The sequence below is a fragment of the Pelophylax lessonae genome (assembly GCF_965119305.1).
Source record: "Pelophylax lessonae genome assembly, chromosome: 6".
Lineage (NCBI taxonomy): Eukaryota > Metazoa > Chordata > Amphibia > Anura > Ranidae > Pelophylax > Pelophylax lessonae.
In genome coordinates this window covers 175279939-175300981 of record NC_138773.1, presented here as the reverse complement: position 1 = coordinate 175300981, position 21043 = coordinate 175279939, and the positions used below count along the sequence as shown (strand labels likewise).

General features: G+C 44.5%; 1 protein-coding gene across 5 annotated transcripts in view; it reads left to right on the top strand.

The window, feature by feature from the left end:
* The window catches only part of HECW2 (HECT, C2 and WW domain containing E3 ubiquitin protein ligase 2), a 421352-nt gene that overhangs the window by 174475 nt on the left and 225834 nt on the right, over window positions 1-21043 (top strand). For all 5 annotated transcript variants that reach the window (XM_082262150.1, XM_082262151.1, XM_082262148.1 and 2 more), the window contains one exon: window positions 14620-14727. In XM_082262150.1, coding sequence (XP_082118276.1) covers window positions 14620-14727 — 108 coding nt within the window. The remainder of the gene's footprint in view (window positions 1-14619; window positions 14728-21043) is intronic.

Genomic DNA, 21043 nt, shown 5'->3' with positions numbered 1-21043 from the left:
TGCTGTGGGGGTGTTTTTCAGCTGCAGGGACAGGACGACTGGTTGCAATCGAGGGAAAGATGAATGCGGCCAAGTACAGGGATATCCTGGACAAAAACCTTCTCCAGAGTGCTCTGGACCTCAGACTGGGCCGAAGGTTTACCTTCCAACAAGACAATGACCCTAAGCACACAGCTAAAATAACGAAGGAGTGGCTTCACAACAACTCCGTGACTGTTCTTGAATGGCCCAGCCAGAGCCCTGACTTAAACCCAATTGAGCATCTCTGGAGAGACCTAAAAATGGCTGTCCACCAACGTTTACCATCCAACCTGACAGAACTGGAGAGGATCTGCAAGGAGGAATGGCAGAGGATCCCCAAATCCAGGTGTGAAAGACTTGTTGCATCTTTCCCAAAAAGACTCCTGGCTGTATTAGATCAAAAGGGGGCTTCTACTAAATACTGAGCAAAGGGTCTGAATACTTAGGACCATGTGATATTTCAGTTTTTCTTTTTTAATAAATCTGCAACAATGTCAACAATTCTGTGTTTTTCTGTCAGTATGGGGTGCTATGTGTACATTCATGAGGAAGAAGAATGAACTTAAATGATTTTAGCAAATGGCTGCAATATAACAAAGAGTGAAAAATTTAAGGGGGTCTGAATACTTTCCGTACCCACTGTATAAGAGTCTATAAAATTGAATTTTGATATTTATTTATAATACCCCCTCGAGCAGCGCCAAATTCCCTATCCCTTTATACACCCATTAATTAGATATAGCATCGCTATATTTTAGGGAGGCTGCAGCCCTTTCATTCCTTTACATCTTCATAGCGCGGGTTTTCTTTCTTTATCTCAATTACATTGAGATACTGACTGTCATACTGACAACTGACATCCATGTGAGTGACATCATTATTACTACATCTATTGCTGGTCTGCTGCCTGTTATATAATATTATAGTGCTTAGTGAGTGAGCTGAGCAGATCTTTACAGCCTGGGCCCTGGAGGACTACAGGTACCAGCTGCAAGCACCAAGGATCCTGTCTGCTCAGCCTATAGAGCCCCAGATCTCCCTTTGTACTGCACACATAAGACATTAGACATCTACTGCTGTTATATAATACCATGATGAGCAGATCTGTACAGCCTGTGGACTACAAGGACCAACCTCACCTGGGGTCCTCCTGTCTGCTTTGCTTATGGAGTCACTAATCTCTAATTGTAAAACAGACATATGACATCTAATATTATAGTGAATAGATCTATACAGCCTAGGGGGACTACAAGTACCAGCTGCGCCTGGGATCCTGTTTGCTGAACCTATAGAGTCACAGATCTCTAATTTCTCTACATAAATACTACATCTACTGCTGTTATATACTGTTATAATGAGTAGATCTATCTATACAGCCTGGAGGACGACAAGTAGTACCAGCTGTATTTACTAATAGGATCGGATCGGATGAAAACGGACAGGCAGTTGTAGTGCCTTGATCATGTGTGTATAAATAATGTGGTGCATTCAATAGTGTAAACCAAAAAAAAGATTAGAAATTGCTAATCAGACAATGGCAGATTGATCCTTCTATTAAGCTTTTGCATCAGGTTTCTTAAACCTGCATGCCTGCGCTTTATTTGATAATGACTAAGCCCCTCCCCTTCATGACACTGTCAAAAAGGGGCGGAGCATGGGTGACCTTAAAATGATGCCCCCCCCCCCTGAAAAAAGTTCTGCGGATGCCCATGCACCTTACTATTGTGCCTGTGCAGCAGCACTCAGTACATTTGAATAGAATGTACCTCTACTGCTGGATCCATAGCCTAATAAAATCCATGAGACACATTGATGCGCAGACAACACAGGAGGTTGTCAGAGTAGATAAGGATATAGGGGGGTTGGGGGTGTTAATCTAAAGGAAAACTTGTTCTTTTATCTTGCTTATGAGCTCATGCTCATCATGACAGAAGTTGTAGTTGTAATGGGTTGCAGAAGACAATGATTGGCCTGCTTTGCTGTCAAACGCAGGAAAACCCCCATCTACATGAGCCCTAGGTGTGTGACAGTAGAAATGGCAACAATAGAATGAGCAGTAGGTGATGAATTTCTGACAGCTAGTGTAGTGAGCAATTAGCAAATGCAGTGTCTGTGGCTGTGGGGAATCAAGATAATGTACAAGAAACCGATAGTCAGTTTCAAATTGCTAGGAGAAAGCAGTGATGCAAGTAAATTTCTGGCTCCCTTTATGGCTCACAAATAATTTACTGAATGTCTTGCCTATATATAAAATGACTCCACTCCAGTTGATTGCCTGGGATGAAGAGCATGGCTTTACTGGTCATCATGTAGATTTAAAGGATAACTCCACTTTTGTGGGGACAAAAATAGCAAATTAAGAAAAAATAATATAGTGTACACAATTGTGACACAAGTCATATCGTAATTGAATTTTATTAAAAATTACCTTTCCTTTTTAATCTGCAGCTCTGTCATTTTCCTGAAAATGCAATGTAATATGGCAACTTGGAGGTGTTCTGTAGAAGTCTGCAGTAAGATACAAGTCAGATTTTTGGCATTCCCTGCTAATTTTAGTGAGATACTCCTAATAGGAACACGTCTAAAGTGATGCAGGCCCAGCAGCTTTCCTCATTAGTGCCCCGCAGCTGCTGCAGCTGATTAATAATCCCATTAGATTCACTTACCCACACAGACAAACAAACACACAGAGATTTCTTCAGAATAACAAAATGTAAATTGTAGAAATGTTAATGTTATGTTAAGTTCTGTTATGTTAATGTTAAAATCAAAGGGTTAAAATCCTTGCAATGTACACAGATCACCCGGGGGGAATGTTTTTTTCTCAACAAAAGTGAAGTTAAGCCCCGTACACACGTACCGATCGTCGGCATACAAATGTTCGTCTTTTCTCCCCGGGATGTCGGTGTCTGTTGAAAAGTGCAAAGACAGCACAAGGACAGCAAAAGAATTTTGTCTGCAGACTTCAGCTGACTGCAGAAGTGATGTCATGTAATGGTTAACTTTCCCTGTGTTTTTAATTTTCTGAGCATGCCCAGTCTTGCAAATCTGCGGTCTGTCGGCCGAATTCTGTACTGACAGGCGAACAATCGTCCGTTCTGGTGTCCGCAGACAAAAATTTTCATGTTTGCAAGAAAGACTTTTGTCCGCGGATTGTGCGCAGACAGCTGTCGGAGGCACCATACTAACACGCGTACAATCGGCAGATCTTTCGTCCGCCGACGTTTGTATGCCGACGATCGGTACGTGTGTACGGGCCTTTACTCTTTAAATAATCTAGGTTTACAGCCACTGATCTGCCTGTTTTACTTGAGTCATGTTGATTTCCAATTTGTTTACAAAGGCCTGTAAAAATTGGAAGTCCGCCAGTGGCGCTCCATTTTACAAAATTTTAAGTTATATACTTAGTTGAAGAAAAGTAATGTATACATTTTTTGCACAATTTAAAAAAATATGGAGGCTGCCATTATTGACCACTTTGTTTAAAGATACTAGTTGCCTGACTGCCATGCTGATATAGTGTCTACAGTAAGTCACTGACCTCCAGAAAGTATACAACTAAAGCCAGCCATAGATGGATTGAAATTTGGCCCGTTCAGCAAGGACTGGCCGAATTTCGATCCTTCTATGGGCAGGCTGGTTGTACAGAAGTTGATCTCTCAAATGTTGGAAAATGTTCTATCAGTGCCACCGACTATAGATGACGGTACTGATTAAAGTAATCTGGCGGCAAATAAATCTCCCGACTTTCAGATTACAATAGCTTTGTGGGAGGGAATCCCCCATCCACCTCAAATATGTGGATCAGGGAATCGATCATTTTCTTTCGTTCATCTTGCTGGTTGAATGAAATAAAATTAAGCATGTATGGCCTACTCAATAAGTGCACTTCTCCCCTGACTGAATGGAGGTACTTCCTTTTCACGAGCAAGACCTCCCATTCCCATTCCAAATCTGTTTGTTGTTGAGGGTCCTCAGTGTGGGTCATCAGAAGCCCCACTTCTGGGGGCGCTGGGATTACCTCCACCCTTTGGCAAAAGTGAATTCTGCTTTTATATCCTACATTGCTGTATTATATTTTATTCATCGCAAATTAAACCATTCTGTCATCTCTCTCACAATACCTCTGATGAAAGAATTAAACTCTTCCTAAAACACGTCGAGATGAAGAGGAGATACTGTCACTAGTGTATTTATATGTATTTCTAGACTCCGACATGCTACTTAGCAATATTATTTTAACGTTTGTACTATTACTATGTGTTTTAAACACATGTAATAAAACTCATGCTTTTATGCAAGTCTACTAGCTGATCTCTAAGTTGCCTTCAAAGTATAACTAAAGGAAATTTTTGGAGATGGATTGGAACACCTGTCAATTTTTAGTGCGGTCTGTGCCCCTGTTAGGGAGATCCACCCTCTCCACTTGTCCTGGTTACCCTTATCATTAAAAGTGAAAGTAAAAGAAAATCCCACATTTTTGTCCCCAGAAAAGTAATAGAGGAGAAATCTTCCAATGGGGACATTCGTTCTGGTGACCTGGGGTCCCCAAGATGGCGAAAAAAAATCAGACAGAGGTTATGACCCTCCCTTACTCTATCCAAAATGAAAAAAAAAAATGCTTTGCCTATAGTTCTATTTTAACGTCCCGTTCTAGAACTGAGGTTACTACTTCTTTTTCATGCTCAAGAAGTTCTGACCTCTCCAAATGCGCTTGCTGAATAATATTTTCAAATCTTTGACTATCATTCTCAGAAGGAAGATAATATTGGCAGTGGCCTTGTTCTCAGTACAGGTATTCTTTAATGTTTTATACATCTTTAAATGAATAAACTGGGCTTTGATGTGGATAATGAACCTTTTATGCTGCATACCGGTTAAGAAATAAGAAAACAGCTGAACGAAGAGGCGGTTAGGATATTCTAGCGAGAAGGAAGCACAAGCTAAGAAAGTATGCTACTGTGTCAGTGATGTCAGATTTTTTTTTTTTCCTGAAGTGACCACATAGGATGCTATAAATAACCATTAATAGGCTGACTTTTAGTAAAAGGAGACTTCTCAGGAAAGTGGGTGTCCACAAACTCCCTTTGAGAGTCATTTCCTATGTTAAGGATATTGACACAACCATTAGAAGCCATGGGAACTTCTTGGAAATTGCAAGAAATGAATTAGAGATAAGTGCCTGAAGACTGTAACTTTATATGTGCTTCAGAGACAGACTTTTACTTAAGATTAAAAAAGGATTAATTAAAGTGGAGCAGTTTAGAAAATAAAAATATTTATAATGGGCAATTTAGATAAATTAAGTTTCATTATATTAAATTCCATAAACCTGTACCAGGACATTTTTTATCTTAAAAGAACATGCAGTATGTATGCTAGAAGCACAGTCTTTTTTTTTTTTATAGACGACAATGCAAATGTCCCAGGTATTTCAGATTAATAAATTAAAGTGGTTGTAAAGGCTAAAGGTTTTTTTTTTTTACCTTCATGCATTTTATTCACGAACGTAAAATACTTTCTGCTTGCAGCATCACCCCGCAGCCCCCCTAATACTTACATAAGCCCCATCTCAATCCAGTGATGTGCACGAGAGCCGAGGCTTTCCCGGGTCGCTCCATCCTCATTGGCTAAGACACAGCAACGTTAGCCATTGGCTCCTGCTGCTGTCAATTACAGCCAGTGAGGAAGGCGCAAGGAAGGGTGGGGCTGAGCCACGCTCTGTGTTTCTTATGGCGAGAGAGAGAGCATGCATGAGTGCAAGCGGCTTGCTATGGGGTACTCAGCAAGGGGGAGGGGCCAGGAGTGCCGGTGGGGGACCAGAGAAGAGGAGGATCGGGACTGCTCGGTGTAAAAGCATTGCACAGAGCAGGTAAATATGACATGTTTATTATTTGAAGAAAAAAACATAAACCTTTAATATCACTTTAACCACTTGCTGCCAAATCACGTACCTGGTACATCATTTGAATTCAAGTGGCTGTATCAGAGTGATGCCTGCAGCTGGAGGCATCACTCCAGTGCCGTTTTTTAGAGCCAGCAGTCAGCTCTCTTGTAATAACAACCAGAGCGGGCGAACTGTTATTACATGCAGCGGGAAGAGACACCCCTCCCCTTCCGCAGCTCACCCAGGCTCTCCTGTCCCACTGGGAGACCTAAACGACCAGTCGCCACGTCTGAGGGATGGCCGGAGACCCGGAGAAATCTGGGATTAGTTTTGATTGAGTCTTGGATACGTTAACCCGGAAGCAATGACATGACATCACATCCAATTTACTTGAGTCTTAAAGCACCAATTTTTGAAAATCAAAAGTATTCAAAAATGCTGATCTTGGCATTTTGAATGCTTTCTAGTGCAAAGGAGGGATTTGGGGCCTTATAGACCCCAGATCCCTCCATAAAGAGTACCTGTCATGTGCCTATTCCTGTCATATGGATGTTTAAATTCCTTGTGACAGCAATAAAAGTGATTAAAAAAAAACAAAAGCAACAGTGTAAAAATAATATAAATGAATAAAAAAAAAATTAAAAGTGACCCCCCAAACTAGTGCGCGAAGGCGAATGCGTGCGCTGTTCTCGAACGCACCCAAACCGCGATCGTGTCACACGCGAGGTATCACCGAGAACATTGGATCATGGGCAGAAATTCTAGTACTAGACCACCCCCTCTGTATATCTGAAGTGGTAACCTGTAAAGGCTTTTAAAGAATTACTGGATAGTAAAATTGACGTTGTTTGTTGCCATTGTGTGGGCGTGCACAATTTTAAAGCCTGACATGTTTGGTATCTATTTACTTGGCATTACATCATCTTTTATGTTTTGCAAACAAAAATTTGGTTATGTATTGTCTATTTTTTTTTTTTTTTTATTAAAATTTAAAAAATTGTGTTTTTTTTCCCCCAAAAAAATGCATTTAAAAAAACGCTGCCCAAATACCAATAAAAATTGCAAAAACCACCAATTTATTCTCTAGGGCCTCTGATGTAAAAAAAATATATATGTTTTGCGTTCTAACTGATTTTTTAGGGGAAAAAAAAGGAATTTCACATGTAAACAAAAAGTGCTTAGAAAATGCCTGATCTTTAAGTGAATAAGGGTGCATTTCTCAGTGTTCTCCTCAGGGTGCTGAGTTCATTCAATACAAAGCATTCTCTGTTTGGACAAGGCAGAGAATTGGGCTGGATGACATAATGATTTTCTCCTCCCCTATTTAGAGAGCACCTTGTATTTAATGAAAAAAATACTTGCCTGACAGACTCTATGGCAGCATACGTATGGGTTAACCCAGCCTCCACTCCTCCTCTATATGGCCCCACTCCCATAAATCTTTGCTCTGAGCCAGAAGCCGTGTTCCTTTTTTTTCCTCCTCCTAAGGACCAGATTGGTTGCAGTCTTACCTTGGATGAAGTGTCCACAATCTAGGCCTGGTTGTTTGGCAAGCTGTGCCCGAAGACGTGTGGAGTCTCAAGCAGTCCCCAGCTATTAGCGGGGTGGAGAAGAGCGATGGATTCAGTGCCACGTGGAGTCCTCAGCAAACCCCAGATATTAGCAGGGTGGAGAAGGGCGATGGATGCGGTGCCATGAAGAGCTTAAGCTTGGACATTGACAAGCAAAGCGGCAGTACGGCCTAAGAGTCTTGCTATTTGCAGGTGGCCCTAAACTCCCTGGGCCCGTAAAGCAGCGTCTTCTGGATCCAGGCATGGTCTTGGGGGATGCCATGTGCGGTGATGTATACTTTTATTTTGCATATTCCATGGCAGCAGTTGTGTGTGTGTGTGTTTTTCTTCCTTGGCTCTAGGGTCTTCCAGTCTATGGCGGCTGGAGCTCATTTGCGTTCTAAGCCTCCTCTCTCTTACGGCCTGGCGTCCCTGGGTTACTCCTGCCCAAGTGCATGCGTGCTGTGGGCGGCGGTAGTGTGATTGCAGTGCAGAAATTCAATCAGTGGTCAGTACTGTTGATATTGGGATTGATCTACGGGCAACTTGCAGCAGTCTCCGTAAATGCTGTGTGCAGTCATCACAGGTACAGTGGGGATCGAAATTTTGGGCACCCCAGGTAAAAATTTGTATTAATGTGCATAAAGAAGCCAAGGAAAGATGGAAAATCTCCAAAAGGCATCAAATTACAGATTAGACATTCTTATAATATGTCAACAAAAGTAAGATTTTATTTCCATCATTGACACTTTCAAAATTACAGAAAACAAAAAAATGGTGTCTGCAAATGTTTGGCACCCTGCAGAATTTATAGCATGCACTGCCCCCTTTGCAAGGCTGAGACCTGCCAGTGTCATGGATTGTTCTCAATCATCATCTGGGAAGACCAGATGATGTGAATCTCAAAGGTTTTAAAAGACTCATCTGACCTTGCCCCAACAATCGGCACCATGGGATCTTCTAAGCAGTTGTCTAGAAAACTGAAACTGAAAATAGTTGACGCTCACAAAGCTGGAGAATGCTATAAGAAGATAGCAAAGCATTTTCAGATGTCAATATCCTCTGTTTGGAATGTAATTAAGACATGGCAGTCATCAGGAACAGTGGAAGTTAAAGCAAGATCTGGAACAGCTCGCAGGATTGTGAGAAAAACAATTTAAAACCCACGTTTGACTGCACGATCCCTCCAGAAAGATCTGGCAGACACTGGAGTTGTGGTACACTATTCCACTATAAAGAGATACTTGTACAAATATGGTCTTCATGGAAGAAAACCTCTTCTATGTCCTCACCACAAAAATCAGCGTTTGAACTTTGCAAATGAACATATAGACAAGCCTGATGCATTTTGGAAACAAGTTCTGTGGACCGATGAGGTTAAAATTTAACTTTTTGGCCGGAATGAGCAAAGGTACGTTTGGAGAAGAAGGGGCACAGAATTTAATGAAAAGAACCTCTGTCCAACTGTTAAGCATGGGGGTGGATCAATCATGCTTTGGGGTTGTATTGCAGCCAGTGGCACAGGGAACATTTCACGAGTAGAAGGAAAAATTGATTCAATAAAATTTCAGCAAATTTTGGATGGTAACTTGATGCCATCTGTGAAAAAGCTGAAGTTAAAGAGAGGATGGCTTCTACAAATGGATAATGATCCTAAACACACCTCGAAATCCACGGGGGATTACATCAAGAGGCGTAAACTGAAGGTTTTTCCATGGCCTTCACAATCTCCTGACCTCAACATAATTGAAAATCTATGGATAGACCTTAAAAGAGCAGTGCGTGACAGACAGCCCCGAAATCTCAAAGAACTGGAAGACTTTTGTAAGGAAGAATGGGCAAAGATACCTCAAACAAGAATTGAAAGACTCTTAGCTGGCTACAAAAAGCGTTTACAAGCTGTGATACTTGCCAAAGGGGGCAGTGCAAGATATTAACTCTGCAGGGTGCCCAAACTTTTGAAGACGCCATTTTTTTGTTCTCTGTTATTTTGAAAGTGTAAATAATGGAAATAAAATCTAACTTTTGTTGACATATTATAAGAATGTCTAATCTGTAATTTGATGCCTTTTAGAGATTTTGCCATCTTTCCTTGGCTTCTTTATGCACATTAATACAAATTTTTACCTGGGGTGCCCAAACTTCCGATCCCCACTGTATATGCTTTGCATTAACACCCTTGCATGCTGCCTGTGTGTGTGATCCTGATCGTTCTATCACATGGGCAGTTTGGCTGTCTGTGCAGTTTTCCCTCTACTGATGTATCGCTGCCCCCCCCTTGTGACCAGCCTTTGTGTAGTGGGGATGGGAGGGTGTGTTTAACACTTTCCACCCTTGTCTGGGCACTCCTTTTGGGTTTTTAACCCTTTCCTTTCTACCCTATTTTGTTTTCTTTTTAGGTTTTTATGTCCTTCTAGGTCAGATTGACAATACACGGCACGAGATGATAAAGACCTCATTCGGTCACTACATCAACATTCTTCTTCCAGATTTAGTCATCATTGGTCACCGTCAAGGTCCAGCCTTATTAGCAGAAGCTCTAAATCCTCTCTTGGGCATTACATCCACCACCACGTCAGCCACTCCAAAGAAGGAGCCTGCTGGGGATGCAGGACTTAGGTCCCAGAGGGAAAGTCTCTGTGTGAGCCATACTAAGCCCAGGTGCTTGGAAAAGGGGATGGTGATTTCCAGCAAATGAAATCTCTGGCGAGGCTCGTAGTGCAGAAAACCCTTAAAGAGTGGGGTACAAGCCACACGCAATGTCCAACAGCCGTTACAGCGTGTTCTCCCACTAGGAATGGCCAGGAAGAACTGGAACCATCCTAACCAAGCCATCTATCTATGAAGACCTCAGAGAGTAAGTTAGAGCAAGATGAGTCCCTTTGCCTTTGTAACGCTCTTGGTCAAGACCATGAAGGGGGCATTTACACGAGTAAGAACCTGTAGAGTCTCCTGCAAAGCAAGAGGAAGTTCTTTAGGCACCTCTAGAGAGAGCGTTCTAATTTCCCATTCTAATGGAGATAAGGAACATACTTTTGGATGAGTGGAGCAAGGTCACAAGATATACCTTCCTTCTGAGCAAGATGGCCAAGCTCTATCCATTCAAAGATGAGGATGTGAAGCATCTAAAGGCTGCTATCTAGTTGTTGAGGCCTTAATGAGGCAAGCAAGCATGTCGCTCTTCCTTGGAAGATGCAGTGAATGGCCTGAAAGTTGGCCTAGGCTCTTGTGGCCATGTTTAAAGTAATGGAAACGTGGAAGGGGAATACGGACGCAGTATTTAAAAGCGTTTTCAGAAACTCAGTAGTTCAGGAGCTGGATCTGGTGTCAGTTTCCACGGTGAGGCTCCAATTGACATAATCCGCATAGTGGCATGGACTTTGCTCCTGTCAGTTACGGCAAAGTGAGTGCTATGGCTTGGGTCTTGGCTTGCTGATACAGCCTCTAACAGGCCTAGTGTAAGATCCTTTTTAGGGAGCTTCTTCTTTTGGCAAGCTGGTCAGCACCATAACCCGGGCCATAGTTTGCAAGTTGGGTCTTGCCTCAGGATCGGCGCCTACTAGGCCGGAAGATGACACAGTCCAGAAGACAAAGTTCAGAGCTTGCGAGGGTCGCACATTTTTTTACAGATCAGGTCTGGATTTTAGGAAGAGCTGGTAGAGGCCAGATATGCCCTCAGAAATTTGCTAAAAGCTTGGCCTCGGGTATCCAAGAAGCTACTGGGTTTGAGCCTCAGACTATTGGAACGTCAAAGTGGTCTTTTCAGGACACACATGGTCCAACAGAAGTCGGCCTCCTCTCGGATTCGTTTCCACGGATTTTGTCTCACTCTGAGGTAAAATTAAGCATATACTCTTGTATTACATAAAGTCACTGTCGTCACAAAGTACTGCTGTGCCAGTCCCAGGACTCGAGATTTCAGGGCCTGTACTCGCCCCTCTTCATAGTCATGTAGAGGAGTGGCTTGCAGAGGCCAATTTTAGACCTCTCGCACCTAAACCAATTTTCACCAAAAGGAGAAGATCAAGATGGAAACATTATCCCTGATTCATAAGGGGTCCAGCCAGGTGACTGGCTCATTTCCAATAGACCTAAAGATGCTTACTTTCATGTGCCCATTGTAGAAGACTCCCGCAAATTCCTTTGGTTTGCCGTAGGCCAAGATCATCTCCAGCTTGCTTGTCTACTATTCGGGCTTTCAACATCACCCTGTGTGTTTTAAGGATCTTATTGGTTGTTAAGGTCTTTATCAAAGCAAGGAGCATACGCCTGCATAGTTACTTGGATGTTCTTCTCCTACTGTCCCAAAACAAAGGGCAGCTGCTCCACAAAATTCAGCTGGCGGCTGATTCTGGAAAAAAGAAACCTGGAGCCCACTCTGTCTCTTGTGTGCCTCGGGCTCAGTTCGATATAATCAAGAGGACCATTGCTTTGTCTCTGGATTCCATTTTTCTGGAACAGAATACTCCTGGCCCTGTCTTCTTCCCAACTGTGCGCCTTTCAGTATCTAAAATGATCGACCCTATGGTGTCTAAGGATCTGATGGTCAAGTGGACGCTTCAGAGAACGTGGCCCTTCCGGAAGGTGTTTTTTCAGCATTGGGAGCCAGGAAGCAGAATTCAGGTCATCTACATAACCTCAGTCATGAGAGGGAGTCCCCTGGTGGCTGCAATGGAGAAACTGGCTCATTTGCCATTCCATTGCCCCACTTCCAGGTTCGCAATCCCATCTGATACCACCAATATGGGATGAAGAGGCTTGCTGCCTATCAGGGATAGCTCAAGGCATGTAAGGCTGTCAATTTCACAAGATTGTGTTGAACATTCTGAAACTACGGGCAGCCTTCTGCACCCTACAGGCCTTTCACCATATAACGAATGTAGCGTCAGTGTTCTTAGGCTAGTCAACGCTACACCGGTCTCCTACGTTAAAAGACAAGAGGAGACTCGCAGCCTGTTCTCTATTACAGGAAGCAGAGCCAATTATGTCTTGGGCTCAGAGGAATCGAGCCTACATCTTAGAGGCTTATTTCCCCAGAGTCCAGAATATTCTAACAGACTTGCTTTCCAGAGTCCAGTTGGACAACAAGGAATGGTCTCTCTACATGTGGAGGTTTTTCAGTGGCAGATGGCCTAAAGGATCATTTGAAATGCAGCGGGTCCTGTGCGTTACCTCAAGTCCTGGTCATCCTCGGGTTTCTTCGAAAACTCTGAACAGAAGTTGTGGAGGTAGTGGCAGTGATGCCTTTTTTGCCAATTAGGCCATAATTCCCCTTGCTAGCACTGTTCAGCTACCCAAACCCAAGACCCCTTCTCATCAGGCCAGACCTTCTGTCACTGGGTGCATTTCTACATCCATGTCCAGTATGGTTACGTCTGACGGTCTGGTTCTTGAGATTGGAGGTCCTCGGCTGCTCCCCCAGAGTCCTCTTTCTCTCTCTCTTGCTAGGAGAGCGAAGACAAACAACGTTTATGGGAGAATCTGGTCAAAGTCTGTGCAATACATGTCTGCTGCTGACAGATCACATACTGACCTAGAAGTTGAACATTCTAGGCTTCCTCCAGTTGGATTTAGATCTGGCTCTATTGATCAGCCCCTTCAGAGTACAAGTGTCAACTCTATTGGTCTTCACAGGTGTTTCCAGGTCTAGGCATCGTTTCCTGTCCAACAATTCTTCAAGGGAGCAACTAGGTTCAGACCTCAGAGTAAGCAGAGGTTTTCCAGATGGAATCTCCCTCTTGTTCTCAACTCCCTCTCAGGAAATGGAGCATAGTGTTCTAGGGCTGTCTCCGTTAAAGGCCTCTCTGTCATGTTTGCCTTTCTCCTGGCTATCACGTTGGCATAAAAAGCCTCAGAGATTGGTTCACTGGTCATGGAGAACTTTTCTTAACGTTCTTCCAGTTCGAGCAGTGCTTTTACCTATGCTTGAGTGAATTCCCAAGGGTACATTAGTCTTTCATGGGAACCAAGAAATTGTTCTGCCAACCTTTGGAGTACTAACTTGCGTCCTTTAGACGTGGGAGAGGTCACGCTGTGGCTTAGCTGGTTAAAGCGCATGTCTACTAAACAGGGAATCTTGAGTTTTAATCTCAGCAGTGCCTTCCTTTTGGTTCTAGGAATCTCTCTCTGTGAAGTTAGATCTACAAGCTACAGCTTTGTTCAGGCTTCAGAATGCCTGTTCATTCTTTTTGCCAGAAAGGACAAAGGGAAACGTGCCACATCTAGGACAATTGTGGCATGGATCGTCCGCTCACTCGACCAGGAGTGTCCACATCCTGGGTGGCTTTACAGCATGTGGTTCCCAATGTAATCGGTAGGGCGGCCTTGTGGTCCCCGATCAATACATTTATGGCTCATTATTGTGTGGAGCCAGCCTCTATATCTTCTGTTATTTTTTGGTTTACAAATCCTGTGTTTGACAGTGTCAATTAAACCTGTTTCTTTTGTTCTTTAATTGCCCACCCGGGTGTGTATGGTTAGTTATTTCCCATACATATGCTGCCATGGAGTCTGTCAGGAAAACGGAAAATTTCCTATCAAATACTTACCATAATTTTCCTTTCCTGATGGACTCCGTGGCAGCAGGAGTTCCCTCCCAAATCATGAGTAGGCTAGTTAGTTGCTCTGGCTCAGAGCATTAGTATTTGATAGGAAATTTTCATTTTTTTGTTCTAAATGTTCTTTGAATAGCAGGGATGCTGAGCAAGCAACTGTGTTCAGTATACGGATGACAAGTCACCCGTGCAGCACCCAGAAGAGACCAATGCTGACTGTATTTATCACCGGCTACTACAGTGAATTTCATCCCAAGCAGCCCTCTGGTTGTGAGATAGAAATAATTAGATGTAACCAAGCTGGACCAATGTAAGTTTAGATAAAGAGAATTCCTGGGATTCAGCTTTTAAGGTGAATTCATAGTGAAACAGTGTCTGTTTCTTGCTTATGTGTGAAAGTCTTAAAGGGCATACATCTTTTTTTCAACAAGAATCCAATTTTATGATTTAGAGGATACTTATAAACAAAGAAAAATGTTATTTTCAATGTAATAAATATATTGATTTTTTGTTGCAATTTTTCTTTTTGTGGCTATACTGATACTGTATATATTCGTTATAAGGTGTACTTTATATATTGATTAATATCAGTATCTTTCACTTTTAGATGAAAATTCTCCTGCAAATTTTTGGGATTCCAAAAACAGAGGTGTAACAGGAACGCAAAAGGGACAAATTGTCTGGAGAATTGACACTGGTCCATATTTTATGGAACGTGAGTAAATATTTTTGAAACACGTTAACTTATGTTATTACAGACGTTTATGCATATGATCCATAAATTATGTTTTGTTACAATCACACTTAAAGTGGCACTATGGGCAAAATCAAAAATAACATGTATGATTTGTTCTGTTAGGAGAATTTATTTGTTAGTAATGCCTGTAAATTTCACCCAGACCTAATAGTCTGTTCAATACTAACCTCCTCAGAGGATGATAATGCAGATACAGTGGAGGAATAAGCATATTCACCCTAAGGCAGGGGTGTCCAAACTTTTTTCAAAGAGGGCCAGATTTGATGAAGTGAACATGCATGAGGGCCGACCATTTTACCTGACATTCTTTGGACCATTCAAATTAAATACAAACTAACTATTATATGCAAAGTTTATTGCAAACGGCATACTTTTCCTTTCATCACATGGATGACAAATCTAAACGGATGTTAAATCGCTCTGCCTTTCATATCTGAAGGCCAGATGAAAAAAAAAATCCAGGAAGCTGAAATATATGTCAGGAACATTGTAAAGTACATTACATATTATTGGTAATAAAGGTTGTCTGTCAACTTTTAAGTTAAAAAAAATATGAACAGGAACATAACACCAAGTATACATGTTGTGTTCAAATATATTGATAACTGATTTAGACCAACTGACGTTAACTGAGATTTTACAATGTATTCATCTCAATCCGGAGCATGCGTGCTCCCTAATCGGTCACACAAAGGTTAACCACATATAAGCGCTACATAAACCGATGATGATTAATGATGGCAGCAAAAAAAGTCATGAATGATGCCAATGTATTTTTCCAAATTACCTGTGGGGCCATATTAAAGCAGCCCGGGGGCCGCATTTGGCCCGCGGGCCGGACTTTGGACATGCCTGCCCTAAGGCCTCATAACACATTGTATGCTCTTGACATGTTTTTCTCCTACAGGAGTTTAGCAGCAGCAAAAAAGTGGCAAAAAGTTGCATTTTGCAGGGGAGTTAATGCATGCTAGCATGTATTCCCACGTCTGGTGGTAATACATTCTATTGGCCAGTATTCTGTTAATTGGTGTTACGGAGCTTTTGATTATTTTTATTCTTATAGTGTGCATGGACACATAGGCACACATGAAGGGAAGTTAACAGAAAGAGAAAAAAAATAGCTCAAATGCTCAAAGAAGCAGCTTCTTTAAGCTGCAGTGAGCATGAGGCCTAAGACAGAAGGTGTGCTACTGGCAGGGTCATCAGTTGAAAATAAAGAAAAAAAAGAAAAGGAAAACCAATGCAGTCATCACATCGAAGGACTGGTAAGCGGCAATATATGTAAAATCTTGTTCTTTGGTTTAGATAGCCTGTCAAATAGCATAAATTTAATATGTAAGTTTGATCATAAACAAGATAAAATTACATTGTAATTTACTGCAGCAATAAAAACAAGCTGTAATAAAATAAAAATGTACATGCAGAGTGTGTGTATGTGTATGTATGCATGTATATGTGTGTGTGTGTGTATATAATATATATATATATATATATATATATATATATATATATATATATATATATATATATATATATACAGAGATGTATAGTAACTAGGGTTGAACGGACACCTAGATGTCCGTGTTCGACGGGTTCGGCCGAACTTTAAAAAAAAGTCCGGGTCCGTGTCCCGGACTTTTACCGAACTTTTCCCGGACACCGAACCCCATTGAAGTCAATGGGGAGCCGAACTTTAAGGCACTAAAATGGCTCTAAAACACCAAAGGAAAGGGCTAGAGTGCTGCAAATGGCAGCAAAATGTAATTAAGAGCATGGCAAGTGCTCTGCAAACAAATGTGGATAGGGAAATAACTTAAAACAACAAAAAAAAACAGAAAAATAAAACAATGTTGTTCTTCATCTCTGAAGGACGAGGCCCATATGGAGTAGGAGGGAGGTTGAGGTGGTGGTGGATGTGGCGGTGACATAGGCATGTGCACAGGGTGTGCCGGGTGTGCCTGGGCACACCCTAATCACCTAGGGCACATAGCATTGCCAGTGAGGAGATGGGAAAGATCTCCCTCGGACCTGCTCTGCTCTATTTCTCTTTGCCTACAGGTACATGGCCCCGATACATTACTCTCCCTGCTGGCAAACACATGCATGTGTATTTCAACTTTGGGGTGCACACCTTAATGCAATAGGCTGCGCACACCTATGGGCGGTGTAGGTGGAAGCGGCGGTGGAGGAGGACCAGGGCCGGATTAAGAGCATCATGGGCTTGGTGCTGAGGATTTTGAAGGGCCTTAAGGGCCGTGCCTTGCCATGCACCCAGAGGAGGAAGGGTGCAGCCATGCATGCCTAATTCAACATGGGATGCTGTCTCTGAAGCCCATAAACACATCCATGCATCGGCAACTGTCCCTCCTTGTCCGGCCTTCGCGCTGTGTGGGGAGGTTCTGAGGGTGCTGCCTGGGGAAGCGAGCATAGAAGCCAGACTTCTGTGTTTACAAGTGACAGAAGAGCGGTAACAGTGAATATGGCCAACCCGGGGCCTATATAAAAGTTAGGGACCTGGAGCTGCAGCTCCAATAGCCCCTACGTTAATCTGGCCCTGAGGAGGAGGACGAGGTAGCCAACACTGCTTCTTTTCACAAATTTTAAATGAGGGTACACCCCAAAAGAGTGAGAAAGAGCAAAAATGGAACAATGGGTGGGTAAGGTCGGTATCCATTGCTATTCTGCATAAGGTACGGAAAAGTCCCGTGGGATCCATGCCTGGTTCATTTTAATGAACGTGAGCTTGTCCACATTGTCTCTGGACAGGCGGCTGCGCTTGTCTGTTATAACGCCCCCAGCCTTGCTAAATACCCGTTCAGATAATACACTGGCTGCAGGGCACGCCAGCACCTCCAAGGCGTAAAGGGCAAGCTCAGGCCATGTGCCCAATTTGGAGACCCAGAAGTTGAAGGGGGCAGACCCCTCATTCACTACATGTAGGCGTGTGCACACATACTGCTCCACCATGTTGGTAAAATGCTGCCTCCTGCTAAGACGTTCCATCTGAGCTGCTGGTGCTGCTGTTTGTTGTGGCGTGCTGACAAAGCTTTTCCACATTTCGGCCATGCTAACCCTGCCTTCTGAGGTGCTGGCGGTGCCCTGGTTGTGTTGGCGACCTCCTCCTCCTCTGCCTTGTGCTTCCACTGCGGCCCGCTGTCAGATGGGAATGCCAGCAGCATGGCGTCTACCAGCGTGCGCTTGTACTCTCGCATCTTGCGATCGCGCTCCAGTGAGTGAATTAAGGACGGTACGTTGTCCTTGTAACGGGGATCCAGCAGCGTGGCCACCCAGTAATCAGCACAAGTTAGAATGTGGGCAACTCGGCGGTCGTTGTGGAGACACTGCAGCATGTAATCGCTCATGTGTGCCAGGCTGCCCAGAGGCAACGAAAGGCTGTCCTCTGTGGGAGGTGTATCGTCCGTGTCCTCTGTATCCCCCCAGCCACGCACCAGTGATGGCCATGAGCTGGCCTGGGTGCCACCCTGCTGTGAACATGGTTCCATCTCCTCCTCCAGCTCCTCCTCATCCTCCAGAACTGTGCCCCTGCTGGACAATTGTGTCCCTGGCGTTTGTGTGTGCAGGAACCCACCCTCGGAGCCCCTTGCGAATGACTGCCCTGAAAGCCTTGGAAATGTTACCTCTTCATCCTCCTCCTCCTCCTCATCCTGTGCCACATCCTCTTCCATCATCGCCCGAATTGTTTTTTCAAGGAGGCATAGAAGTGGGATAGTTAAGCTGAGAACGGCGTCATTGCCACTGGCCATGTTGGTGGAGTACTCAAAACAGCGCAACAAGGCACACAGGTCTCGCATGGAGGCCCAGTTATTGGTGGTGAAGTGGTGCTGTTCCGCAGAGCGACTCACGCGTGCGTGCTGCAGCTGAAACTCCACTATGGCCTGCTGCTGCTCGCACAGTCTTTCCAGCATGTGCAAGGTGGAGTTCCACCTTGTGGGCACGTCACATATGAGGCGGTGAGCGGGAAGGCCGAAGTTACGCTGCAGCGCTGCCAGGCGAGCAGCAGCAGGGTGAGAACGCCGAAAGTGCGCACAAACGGCCCGCACTTTCTGCAGCAGCTCTGACATATCGGGGTAGTTTTTAAGGAACCTCTGCACCACCAAATTCAGCACATGCGCCAGGCAAGGGATGTGCGTCAAACCGGCTAGGCCCAGAGCTGCTATGAGATTTCGCCCGTTATCGCACACCACCAGGCCGGGCTTGAGGCTCGCTGGCAGCAACCACTCATTTGTCTGCTGTTCCATGCTCCTCCACAACTCCTGCGCGGTGTGTGGTTTGTCCCCCAAACAGGCAAGTTGTAAAACTGCCTGCTGTCGTTTACCCCTGGCCGTGCTGAAGTTGGTGGTAAAGGTGTTCCTCTACCGCCTCCTCATCCGGACAGCGTATGAGGAAGCGGAGTAGGAGGAGTTAGGAACAGGAGGCAAACTGAAGCGCCCTGCAATCCTCTGTGGTGGAAGGACATGCGCCAAATTGCTATCCGCCTCAGGCCCATCCGCCACTGCATTTACCCAGTGTGCCGTTAGGGAGATATAACGCCCCTGACCGTGCTTACTGGTCCACGTATCGGTAGTTAGGTGGACCTTGGCACAGATGGCGTTGCGCAGTGCACACCTGATTTTTTCCCCCATTTGGTTGTGCAGGGAAGGGATGGCTTGCCTGGAAAAGTAGTGGCGGCTGGGCACGACGTACTGTGGGACAGCCACCGACATAAGGTTTTTAAAACTGTGCGTCTCCACCAGACGGAATGACAGCATTTCAAAGGCCAATAATTTTGAAATGCTGGCATTCAGGGCCAGGGATCGCGGGTGGGTAGGGGGGTACTTCCTCTTCCTCTCAAGTGTTTGGGAGATGGAAAGCTGAACGCTTCCACGGGACATTGTGGAGATGGTTGTTGGTGACCCAGGTGGTGGTGTTGCTGACAGATCGTCTGTTTGCGGGGTGGCAGGTGCCGGTATCACTACAGATGTGGCTGGAGCGGCCGAGACTGCAGCAGAAGAGGAAGCAGGATGAGCCAGAGACGTTTCTTGGTTTTGAAGGTGTGTACTCCACTGCAGCTCGTGCTTTGCACTTAGATGCCTGATCATGCAGGTTGTGCTCAGGTTGAGAAGGTTTATGCCTCGCTTCAAGCTCTGATTGCACAGGGTGCAAACCACTCGTGTCCTGTCATCAGCACATTTTCTAAAGAACTTCCACGCTAGAGAACTCCTTTGAGCTGACTTTGGTGCGCTCGTTCCCTTGCTGCGTTGGGCAGTAGCGGGCGTAGTGTCTAGGGCACGGCCGCTCCGCTTCTGCACCCTGCTCCCTCTTCTGCTGTGCTGGTGGCTCTGTGCGACCACCGCCTCTTCCTCCAAACTACTCAGGTCACCTGCATGACGTTCATTCCATGTGGGGTCGAGGACCTCATGGTCCTCCACATCATCTTCCACCCAGTCTTCACCCCTGCCCTCCTTGTCGGTCTCCACAATGCTGAACGCCGCAGCAGTTGGCACCTGCGTTTCGTCATCATCGGAGACGTGCTGCGATGATCCTTGCATGTACTCATCTTGAGAAATAAGTGGTTGGGCATCGCTGCACTCAATCTCTTCCACTTCTGGGGCAGGGCTAGGTGGATGGCCCTGGGAAACCCTGCTGACAGAGTCATCAAAAAGAAGAAGAGACTGCTGTATGGCTTGGGGCTCAGACTGCTTGCCTGATTTGCAAGGGGTGAGGTGAAAGACGGTTGGACATCGGCTGCAGGTGCCAACTGTGACCTTTCTGCAGTAGACTGGGTGGGAGACAATGTGAAGGAACTGGAGGCACTGTCAGCAGCAAACCAATCTACTATCGCCTCCACTTGTTCTGGCCTCATCACTTCTAGGGGCGTATGATGCCCTACCAAATACTGATGCAGGTTCTGTCGCCTACTCACACTTGAGGAAGGTGTTTCACTTGTGCGTGTAGCTGGCACAGATCGACCACGTCCTCTCCTTGCAACAGGAGCTCTACCAGCAGCACCACGACCCAGGCCACGGCCCTTATTTGACGGTCTCCTCATATTTCTGTAATTTAAGATCTTGCCCTAGAAAGGTTTTTATTGAATAGCGGAATAGGAAATATGATCCAAAATTGTGTATGTATCTCGCACGTACAAAACCACACTAGGCCCCAATTACTATTGTTTCTACCCCTAAAAGGATGGATGAGGAGCAGGAGGAGTATGGAACAGACAGCACCCTCAAATCTTCAGAAGTATGAGATGAACCTCAAAAACTTGGAAAGG